At 43.3% G+C, this 12,228-nt stretch overlaps 1 protein-coding gene across 4 annotated transcripts in view; it reads right to left on the reverse strand.

Annotated features, from left to right (window-relative positions):
* LOC306929536 (receptor-type tyrosine-protein phosphatase gamma-like) overlaps positions 1-12,228 on the reverse strand; it is a 472,869-nt gene that overhangs the window by 3,457 nt on the left and 457,184 nt on the right. For all 4 annotated transcript variants that reach the window (XM_079510103.1, XM_079510102.1, XM_079510101.1 and 1 more), the window contains exons 23-28: positions 10,186-10,279; positions 9,488-9,564; positions 8,397-8,528; positions 7,100-7,246; positions 6,547-6,689; positions 4,009-4,144 (exon numbers count right to left, since the gene is read on the reverse strand). In XM_079510103.1, the coding sequence (XP_079366229.1) occupies positions 4,009-4,144; positions 6,547-6,689; positions 7,100-7,246; positions 8,397-8,528; positions 9,488-9,564; positions 10,186-10,279 (729 nt within the window). The remainder of the gene's footprint in view (positions 1-4,008; positions 4,145-6,546; positions 6,690-7,099; positions 7,247-8,396; positions 8,529-9,487; positions 9,565-10,185; positions 10,280-12,228) is intronic.

Consider the following 12,228-nt stretch of genomic DNA (forward strand, 5'->3'; position numbering starts at 1 on the left):
ACACGTGCGTACTGTAACACAGCTGAGTCAGTTCTGTGATGAAATTAAAACAACAATAATGCAAAATGGCTTTTGTATGGCTGTTCATTGTCAAAATCAATGTCAATGCCAAGACTAAAAGTCTGCACAACAGCATTGCTCCTCAGTCGTTTACTTAAAACACACTTACAGTACATGGTATGGTACGCAACGTTTTGGCCACAGTTGGCCTTCATCAGACAGGTGTAATACTGCAGTTGGCCCCCTCTTCTTACACCAGGAAAACAGTTTTTGTATTTTCAGTCTCAGATATATCACAGCAATGCTGAATCTAACTAAACTAAATATGCTTTACTCTTGATTAACATGATATGCAGTACTACATTATAAGATTTGAAAAATCTAGGGAGATTCATGTCAGGCCACATTAATAGTAGTATAACAATAATTGTTTAAGACTGGGGTGTCAAACTAATTACAGGTCAGTCACATTGGGGAAAAATGACTTTATACCAGCGCACACTCCCACAGCTGTCACTGCTTTTGTTTGTGCAGCGTGCCGTCTCATCCTCTGCTACAACTACTCCCCTCCCACGTCAAATTGGCTCCTTCCATCAAAACTTTTAAATCTCGCCTTAAAGGAGAACTCCATACTAAAAGGCTTTCTTACCTTTCTTTGTAGTTGTTACGTCCCCACCAAAGAGGTCCAGGTGTTATTTTGTGCAAAAGCTTCTTATTGGCTATTTCCCCTACCATAAGCCCTACATGAATTGCATTGAACTGAATGGGAATTGAATGGGGCTATGGGGTGTTGTGCTAATTCGCTTATTTCCATCGCTCAAAATTTAAAAAAAATTGTATATATCCTCTCTTCATAATGTAAATAATATCCCAAGCGGCACACTTTACTACTTATTTCGATGGAAATAAGCGAATTAGCACAACACCCCATAGCCCCATTCAATTCCCATTCCATTCAATGCAATTCATTGAGGGCTTATGGTAGGGGAAATAGCCAATAAGGAGTTTTTGCACAAAAAAACACCTGGACCTCTTTGGTGGGGACGTAACAACTACAAAGAAAGGTAAGAAAGGTAGGAAAGCCTTCTAGCATGGAATTCTCCTTTAAGACCCACCGCTATACCTTGGCTTTTAACGCCGCTTGAGTTCCTTCGGTCCTTGTATATGTTTGTCTCTCTGTGATGCTGTTGTTTTTCTGTTTTTTGTGATGTGTCTGAGTGTTTTTACTGTTTGTACTTTCTCGCTGTTGTTGTTCTGTGTGGTAGCTATAGTGCATTTGTTTTTATTTACCTGTACAGCACTTTGTAAACCCTGAGTTGTGAAACGTGCTATATAAATAAAGTGGATTGGATTGGACTGTATAGTGTCTCACTTTACTAATTCTGTTTAGTGTTTATCACGAATATTACTTTTGTGATTGGTATTACTGTCACAGGCTACAATAAATCTGTGCCAGTCTGTCTGCCAGTGGCCAGCGAATGCGATGTATTATAATACAGACTATATAAGTCTTTAGAACAGGCTTCATAATGTGATAGGATTGCATTCTGAGTACTTATGACTGAAGTGCTTATAACTAATTATACAGTGTTATAGGCAAATCACAATGCATTTATACTTCAGTTCCCATCTTCATGTCATTTAAATGTCTGTCACCTGCGAGCGCAGTTCAGCGTGATTAATAATCATTGCCGACAAAGCCTGTTGCACAGAGATACAGTAATATGTGGTCTCAAAACCACAGAGATACAGTAATATGTGGTCTCAAAACCACAGAGATACAGCAATATGTGGTCTCAAAACCACAGAGATACAGTAATATGTGGTCTCAAAACCACAGAGATACAGTAATATGTGGTCTCAAAACCACAGAGATACAGTAATATGTGGTCTCAAAACCGAGCATCTCCCAGCGTTTTGTGAACAAGGTTTGCCGTTTATTCAGCACTGCTTCGAGTTTGGTTCACTTTTGCATTCTGCATCCTACGCCATAGTTGTCATGCATTTCTCAGTGTGACATCTCATGGTGTTGTAATCCTTTACAACAGCCACTCTCCAGCAGATTCGACACACAGGTTTGCCGCTGAACTCACAGAAGAAGCACATTTTCCAATCATCTAACGTCTGACATTCAACATCAACTTTACATTTCTTGGACAGCATTTTGAACCACAGCAAGCAAACAGTCTCAGCCTGGCTTGTGTCTGACAATGTAGTTTATGCAAAGCGAGAGCTCTACAGGCATGTATAAGCGGCAGCGGTGGCCAAAACGGTTTGCGGAGCGGTCTTGATACCGGAAGGTCGCCAGTTCGTATCCCCGGACCGGCACGTTAAAATTACCACCGCTGAAGTGCCCTTGAGCAAGGCATTGAACCACTACCATGAAATGTTCTATGAGCAGGGCCTGGCTGTAAACAAGTATCTGATGCTTACGCCAGGGCTCCACCGGACGCGTTGTGTCTCCGTCGCGTGCGTCAAAAAACGCACCGGTTCAATTTTAATGCACGCGTCGCGTCTCCGTCAACGCAACGCAACGCGGGCAGTGGAGCCACCCTTCATTGATTAAAAAGGTAACATTCCCTGACGGTGACGGAGACGCGACGCTGACGCGCCCGGTGGAGCCCGGCCGTTAGTCTAGTTACCCTGGGTAAATATAGTAACTTTGCTTTGCTTTATTGTTACACTATATTCTTTACACCAGCTCGCTGGCGACGACTGGGTTGGCAGACAGGTAAAGACAGCGGGAGCGACAATCGGCGAGGTAACTGACGTCTTTTGTTATGCTAAAACACAACAAGCTCATCAGCAAGTAGGAGACAGTGAGAGCAGTAAGCGGAGAGGGCAGCACCAGCGGGGCAACATCAATAATTTGTCGTCTCAAATCATCCGGCTTGGACACTGTGGGCCTGATACGGCCAGTGGGCTGCAGTTTGTATTATTAAAGCAAAATACTGTCATGATGATAGTTACAGTTCTGTCACCAGTAAAACAAAAGTTATATTTGTGACTGTGACTTCTCTTTGTTCAAGTACATTGTCAATACTGCAAAATATTTTTACATCAGGATGTCTCTGTACTAAGTGCCAGAACAAACTCCCTGTAACCTCATACTTGGCAACAAAGACTTTCTAAGAATGCCCCCAAAACAGTCTGAATTGTTCTTAATAGAATATCTTAATTGTCCTGGACATTCAAATAAAATGAAGTATATAGCTAACTCATTATGCAAGGTATAATGTATGACGCGGCGATAATGTAATGACCGACAGGATGTTTAAACACAGAGACGAAGTTGAGTTATTTCATCATTCATCATCAGTCAGTGAAGACATCCTGGTAGTGTAGGTCAGGGGTTCTCAACCCGTGGGTCGCGACCCCTCGTGGGGTCGCCAAATTATTTTAGGGGGTCCCCAAATTATTTTCAAAAAAATATATATATATTTTCACGATTTTTCAAAAATAGCAGACCTACAAGCTCGTAGCGCGCCACTCGGTGGCGCGCTACGAGCTTGTAGATCTGCTATTTTTCAATAGCTAAATTATAACAATGCTTAAAACACCAAAAGGGGTTCCCGTCCAAAATGGTTTAAGGTTATTGTAGCAGTCAATTTATATTGGGGGTCGGGAGGGGGCGGGGCGGGGGTCCCGAGACGTTGCCAAAGCATTTCCGGGGGTCCCCGGCCAAAAACGTTGAGAACCCCTGGTGTAGGTATCTCTTTTGAAACCTAAAGTATTTCATTAACATACAAACACCGTATGTACTGTATTGAGGGTACAGGATTGTCCTCAGGAGCACTTTTTGGGGGTTCACTGCCTTACTCAAGAGCACTTTAGCAGAGCTTGTGGGCAAATCAGTAAACCGAAATAGCCACCCTCCACCTCCAGTAAGCAGCAGAGTCGGAAACAAAACCTCCCACCGTTGCCAGGAATCAACCCCGCAACCTTTTCTGTTAACAGATCCGCCTTGTTGTTACCATTGAGCCACCTGCAACCCAATAGTTGACTTACAATGTCTGTGAAGACCCCAGGCCGCATGAGGTTAATCATCTTGGCCACTTGATAGACATCCACGGCACTCTCGCTCTCCAGCTGCTGTGACAGGGTGGTGAGGGCACACAGCATGCCCGCCGATACCGCGCCCAACCTGAAACAACCACACGCAGCACACAGGGTTAGCATGCACAATCATAGCCACTGTTTCGGGACCCATTTTTATGGGTCCTTCAATTTAGTTTGGGTCCCGGGCAAATTTCTCTTTTTGGTCATGGGCTAAAAGGTTTGGGAACCACTGACATAGCATAACCAATATTACGTCTATATGGTAACACCCGGAATGCCGGGCACCGATAAGCAATCAAGCTGAAAGTGTAACCACAAGACCCCTAGTGTACAATTCTGGGGTGAACATTCCGCAGCAATAGCAATACTATAAGAGCTTGTAGATGCACATTTTTTCGGGGGAGTAAAGAGCCCTGGGGGATCCCAGTCTTAATTGCCATGCTGAAGCCATTTAGCTAGTAGAAAGAACACTGCTTTTGTTTTGAATTAAATCCAGTGACTGGGTAAAGTTCAGTTGCTTTGGGGCTGTTTTTTTCTCGGGGGCCTCCGACAACACGAGTCGTCCTGACAAGTGGCTGAGGGAATAGAAGACCCTCACAGACCCGGAATACCAACTTTGAGACTAAAGAGCTATTAGCAAGTGAATCCGCCCGGGGTACGGCAGCTTGGCTCCGTCTTGGGCTCCTGGGAGGATTGGAAGGGCACATTCATAATGAAAAGAGTCAAGAGTGATGCGAGATGCACTGGCTAACCAGTGTGCCTCTAGGAATAATGAGCACGCAGACAATTAGGAAGGGACGTCTAACAGACAATCTCTGGGTGGCTGTGCAGCCGGGCTGCGGCATAGCAACCACGTGAAATGCTCAATTAGACACTTTCTTCTGGAGGATGTGACAAGCAATCTTCATTATTTCTAATGAATATACATGAGACAAACCACTGGATTAGTGTGTCGTTCAGCAATGCTAATATGTGTCAATACTAAAGACACCTTCATTATCTCTAATTGGTGGGTTTTCTTGGGTACCTGCCGGGGGGATTTAGACTCATTGGACTGAAAGCGGCTTCTCGCAATATGCACTGTGTTTATAAGCAACATATACACAAGGGCCACCTGGGAACTTTCGCAAGGATAACATCTAACTCAATATCGCTGCTATTCCCCGTTAGCATTCAAGTAGCCTATTCTGCCTTTATGAAATACAAAATGGATGTTTAGATTTGATGTTCCATTGTTCCAACAATCCCATAATACGAAATGGATGTTTAGATTTGATGTTCCACTGTTCCAACAATCCCATAATACATGGTTTGAATGCAAAACCACTAGTGTGTTTTTTATTTAGCTTTTCTGTGTATTTATATTTCCCTGGAATCCCTGCTGAATCTCTTGTGCAGGTAATATGTTCCATATACTGTAGGAACTAGGTATACATTACCTGTAAACAAGGGAAATGGTCACAAACGACAACAACAATGGTGATAATAATAATAATAATAATACTAATACTACTACTAATAATAATAATAAAAACATTAATGTGGGAGAATGTCACACCAAAATATAAATGTCATCAGCTATTACAGTAGTAATAATAATAATACATAGTATTAATTAGTATTGTTCCAAGTTATGTGAGTCATTAGTAGATTCAATTTGAAAATCTTTATATATACTAGACTGGTGCCCGGCTGTAGAGCACTGAGTCGGTAACAATGGAAGTTAAAGATCCATGCTCCACCCAGCTATGCAATACCCGTGGTACCCGTGTCAGAGTACCCGCTCCACCCATCTGTCTGTGTCCCTTAGTTTTCCCCCCCAGCGGATCTCTTAGTTACACCAATGTCATTGTCTTTCTTGGAGAAGATTATAAAGATTGCAAGTAAGCTATACATGCATGTCTCTTCTCTTCCACACATAGCACCGACTGAAGCACACCCACATACAGAGAGACAGACAGAGACAGAGAGCAAGAGGGAGAGAGAGCTCTTGTTAACGCTGTTTGTTGGTTCATGCCATTTACTCTGATTTCGCACTTCTAAGTCGCTCTGAATAAGACAATCTGCAACATTAACAATTCATTCTAACTAATAGTGGAGGAGGGAGACAATTAAGGAGAGCGCCACAAAGACATCCGTCAGATGGTATTAGGCAGCTTTCATGAGCACTTGGCAAATTTGTGTTGCATTGCATTCCAATATTCACGACTTGATCATCTCACACACACACACACACACACACACACTGTGTAGCCTACAGTACTTGTGGCACTTCCTAGTGGTAAACCTCTGTAGACCACTATTTTGACTATGTTTTTTATACGTCAGAGAGGGAGAGAGAGAGCAAGACATTACCTCAGATAGTGTAAGTATTATTATTAAGGCATGCCTACTGGTGGAGAACTGTGCTCTAGTAAGCGCCCCAACTCTAGTATTAACTGAGCTGGAGGCAGAGTAACGGAGGACATGTGTGAGTGTTTTACTGACTCATCGTGGATGATGGTGGGTCCGTCGCGGCTTGCAGCCTCCTCCTTGATGACGTTGATGAGCTCAAAGGTGCTGCTGATGGGTGCGTCGGGGTTGGGCCACTTGGGGCACTGAAAGTGACGCACCTCTAATACATAGTCATCCTGACACACACACGCACACGCACACACACACACACACACACACACACACACACACACACACACACACACACACACACACACACACACACACAGTGTGGAGGGCAGAAAACATTATACATGTAATTAATGTTAATAAATACAATACTTTTCACATGCTTCACGCACATAACATTGGTACTCATTGGTACTCGTGCTCATAGTGACATAGTTAGGTGAACACATAGGTGAACACGGACATTGCTGTTCCTTGGAGTGATTGCACCACTCAAAAAGCACACCATTTCCCACAAACCCCTGTTTATTTGCATTTGTTTTGCATTTTGTTGGCATGTCTGCATTTCCCTAAAATACTGCAAACATCAATGTTCAAAACGAAACTGGAATGGGAATGGAAATAAAAAGAAATCCACCTGTGTGGCCTCCAGGATAAAGTCATGGATGCTGATCTGCTCTTCATTGGACAGACACAGGCGGTCTTTGCTGATGAGCGTAACAGTGAAGGCTTCGCAGTTCATGGCCTCCTCTCTACTAGGCCAGTACACAAACTCATCCTCCGCCTGCGCGTCCAGAGACGAGAGACAAAGACAGAGACGAGAGACAGAGAGGGACAGAGACAGGGACAGAGACAGAGACGAGAGACAGAGAGAGACAGGGACAGAGAGAGACAGAGAGAGATGTGTTAGGTTGACTGCAGATTTGAACATAGAAATTCACTGTACAGTTGGGTGCCACCGATATTGTCCCTTATCATTTGACCCATTTAGGCCTGACCTCAAAATTTTAACAAATCCTTTTCTGAAATAAATATTTTCACGATTTTTCAAAAATAGCAGACCTACAAGCTCATAGCGCGCCACTCGGTGGCGCGCTATGAGCTTGTAGATCTATGAGCTTGTAGATTTGGTGTAGATCTGCTACACCAAAAGGGGTTCCCGCCCAAAATGGGTTAACTGTCCTTTTGCGCAGATCACGCAAACCTCAGCAAAAAGAAAAGGACAATATCGATGGCCTCCAACTGTATGTGTGTAGGCCTCGAACGACTGTTCCCTACACTACTTCCTGTAGCCCTACATCTCCACATGGAGTTGTGCTTTCTGAAATGGTACTGTTTCATCATATAAGCATCATATTGTTATGATGCTTAATTGCAACACTTCGGCTACAAAAACTGAATTATGAAAGGACAATGGAAATACGTCAGTAGTGTAACTACTACTACATGTAACTACAGAAATGCATATATGCTACTTGTGAAAGGACCGCAATGGAAACATGCCGCTGGCTACAGAAACAAGCCACCGAGGGCTTTATTGCATTGTATTGTACAAGTATAGCCTACATTGCCGACCTACTTAACAAACAACTTCATAATCATACTTGAGTTGCTGAATTCAGCGTTGTGTGATGCGTTCGTTCTCCTCCTCCTGCAGTCTGTCTGTCTGTCTGTCTGTCTGTCTGTCTGTCTGTCTGTCTGTCTGTCTGTCTGTCTGTCTGTCTGTCTGTCTGTCTGTCTGTCTGTCTGTCTGTCTGTCTGTCTGTCTGTCTGTCTGTGTGTGTGTGTGTGTGTGTTCAATGAGACGTGTTGGTGACGGTGGTCTGGGACAGAGGAATGGAGAGACGGGGGAAGTAGTGTAGGGAACAGTCGGTCGTGTCTAGGCCCATGTGGTGTGTGTGTGTGTACGTACATGCGTGTGTGTATTTACTCACCAGTCCTTGGTTGGCTGATGGCAGCATGACGATGATCTGTGCATTGTGGTCCCAGATCATTCTCCAGAAGTCTTTTGTGGTGTGAGGCAGAGGATGTTGGGTAATGATGAACTCGTTGCTCCTGTAGTAACCCTGCCGTGTCACAAATAAACAGCACTTGACACACGACCACGCTACCTCAGACTTGAATTGGCTAAAAACAAATCAAATTTGTAATCATGAGTAATTATTAGCTCTAATTATCACTGGTGTCACTTAATCTCACATCAGTCTTGCGGTTGTTCTGTCCCCTGTACCATGCTTATTTGTCCTTGTATAGTATTGTATTGTATGTGTTTTTATATGGATAGTTTTATCATAATTTTGAAGAGCCTGCTCAGGGACTACAGATGGAAATTAGCTTCTGGCTAACTGACGTGTTGATAAATGAGTATTGTCCCTGTCAAATACATAAATACATAAATTACAATGTACAATGTGTTTAATGTGCTTAGGTTTTAAAAACACTGCCAACAAAACAAATCCAGTTAATAATGCATCATTGGAATATTAGTTTCCAATTAGCTTGAAAGACGTATTATCGTTTCATTTTTGTTATCCCCCCCAAAAAAGCAAGCAAGCTTTCACTGACTTAGAAGTAATGGAAATCTACTTCAGAATGGATGCAAGTATTGCAAATAACATTTAAGATGGCCCAGTAGACATCCCACTTGTTGTGTAGTCTATGGAGACCTGAGTTGTCCCCAGCTGGGTTCACCGAGAGGGTAAATGGTAAATGGTAAATGGTGCATTTATATAGCACCTTTATCCAAGGCGCTTTACAGAGATTGTGCATTACATTCACCCATTCACACACACATTCATACACCGATGGCAGCGGAAACCATGCAAGGCACCAACTAGCACATCGGGAGCAATTAGGGGTTCAGTGTCTTGCTCAAGGACACTTCGACAGTAACTCTGGGGGAGCCCGGGTTCGAACTGGCAACCTTTCGGTTACCATCCAGGCACTCTACCCCTGAGCCACCGCCGCCCTAGGGAGGGAGCATGGTAATGATCAACAGAGGGAGAGGAGTACTGTGGGTACACACCATGATGTAAGATGCGTTGATGTAATCTGTGCCTTTTATGCCGGGCAAAGGTGCCAGGCCTACTCTGGCACGCTCCGCTGGTGAGGGAGAGGATGGAAGAAATACAGACAGACAGAATTGATCAATGATGTCAGAAAAGCTGCACAGGTTGAAGAGAGTTCTCAGTGTATTACTGGTAATTTTCAGAGAAATAACTTCAACATTTGTAGTATAACAGCGACTGCATATGAACGGAGATTGGAGAAAGGAAGTATGAAAACAATACAATATCTAATCAGTATTTTCCCCACATAATATTTTATGCATAAACATTTCCAGATGAGATAATGCATTGTTAATTTAATGCATTGTGGCCTAGCCTAGTGTGTGTGTGTGTGTGTGTGTGTGTGTGTGTGTGTGTGTGTGTGTGTGTGTGTGTGTGTGTGTGTGTGTGTGTGTGTGTGTGTGCGCACACTTGCGCGTTCATCGTCTCACGACAACCCTATATTATTTGTGACAATATGTTTGTTGATTAAAGTGTACACACTGCAAGCTGATAATCACTGTAGAAATAATTGCAAGTCCCCATCACTCCCACACCTCTATTGTTTGTTGAACCTTTTTCTTCCCGACAGTTATTAGTTTCCATTGTTTACCTACTGCTGTGGGAGACGATTTGATTTCAGATTTAATAAGCATGAAATCGATGTGAGACTCACATGGCACCACAGAGGAATTTCGATTTTTCTCTTTGTTGCACTCCTTCTGAGCGTTGAAGCACTCAACGAACCTGGCATTGCACTGCGTTACCAGCTAGAGACAGAGACGGAGAAATTAAAGCAAATCATTACAGAGATACCTGATTAACCCACATCTAATTACTCCCCAAAACAAACAATCACGTGAAACCTAGCAACTCGAGGCGGGGTTGGCGAAAGGGCCTTTCTGTGTGGAGTTTGCATGTTCTCCCCGTGTCCCCTAGGGTAGGTACCTTCACAAAAAACATGCAGTAATCCTGGTCTCTAAACTGCCTCCCCCTGGCCAGCCGGGGCGCCTGATGGAGGGGAAAGGAACTGGTTGGGATAACGTGTTCCTTCCACGCGCTACGTCCAACCAGGGAAACTCCCCCCTGTCAGGTGTAAAGGAGCAACTTGGACACTCAGGCATGAAGGAAGCATGAGTTCAAGTCCGTTGCTCTCCCCATGTCCCCCATATATGGGGACTATAGGTTGGCGGAGGGTGTGTAGAGCCCAGGATCACATTAGATAATTGACACAGGGGTGAAAAATGGGTTACAAAATCGTGGGATAAAAATTATATAAAAAAAAAAAGAAACCTAGCAACTCTATTCTGGTGTCATAATAGTCAGATCTACTGGGTACTACGGGCAAATGTAATAGAAAAGGTAGTTTATGACGTTTCTTTTTTTATATAATATTTTTATTTCAGAAAAGAGGTTCAAGGGAAGGTCAAACATAGAAGTTGTGCTCGAAATTATTCAGACCCCACAGCAAATTGGCAAAATTCAAATCAAACAAGATCTAGGAATAGCTCAACACAACTAATATGAGTGGTTTATCCAAATTCAACACAAAATGGCACTTTTAATGAATTACTCAAACCCTTCATGACAAGTGTCTTTAATAAATTACTTCGTAGAGCACCCTTTTGCTATAATGACCTGCTGCAAACGTCATGCATAGCCAAGAACCAGCTTCTGGGAGCATTCCTGTGGCATTTTTGCCCATTCCTCAAGTGTAGTGGCCTCCAGTTGCGTTCGTCAACACAACTAATATGAGTGGTTTATCCAAATTCAAAACAAAATGGCACTTTTAATGAATTACTCAAACCCTTCATGACAAGTGTCTTTAATAAATTACTTCGTAGAGCACCCTTTTTACGTTAACTTTATGAACTAAATCCAAACACATTGGACATACAAAAGCGGGTCATGTTTGCATGTTTGGAATTGTAACAGCTGAAATCAATAGTATATCAGTATTCTGATATTAACCTGAGGGCCGCATTAAGTGAAGGTGGGAGCCACATGTGGCCCCCGGGCCGCCAGTTGCCCATGTATGATCGATGGGGTTCAAGTCAGGAGACTCTTACAGCCAGTCTTAGCAACCTTCCAAGACTTCCTCTGAAACCAAGCCTAAAGGTCCCTACACACCGGACGCGTTTCGGATTTTTAGCTGTGTTTTTCCGTCGGTTTTCCGAAAAACGCGTCCAGTGTGCAACCACCTTTAGTGGACTTTGAGGAATGCTTGGGGCTTCAGCTTCTTTACAGACGGCATGAACTTTTCTCCTAGGATTTCCTGATACTTGGTTGAATCCATCTTGCCAACAACACCGTGCAGCTTTCCAGTGCCAGAGGAGGCAAAGCAACCCCAGAGCATCACTGTATTCCACCCCAATGCATTACTGTAGGTAATGTGTTCTTTTCAGTACAATGCTTCATTCTTCCACCTCCAGACATACCGCTGATTCTTAGAAACAAAAGTTTCGAGCCTAATCACTCCAGAGAATAGAATTCCTGACTGACCTGAATTCCTATATTACTTGAAAGCAATAATGCACTTTATGCACAAGTTACTTTACTTACAATTCCGTATTGGCCTTTAAAAACGCTGCTAAACTACGTACGTATATAGATGCACTTTGTTTCTTGTATGTTGTTTTTATGCTTTGTCTCGCAATGTACCGGTAGTGTGCTTCACTGCCTGCCTGTTTTGTTTCCATGTGTTGTGTGGGGACTACGG

The sequence above is a fragment of the Electrona antarctica genome (assembly GCF_951216825.1).
Source record: "Electrona antarctica genome assembly, chromosome: 9".
Classification (NCBI taxonomy): Eukaryota; Metazoa; Chordata; class Actinopteri; order Myctophiformes; family Myctophidae; genus Electrona; species Electrona antarctica.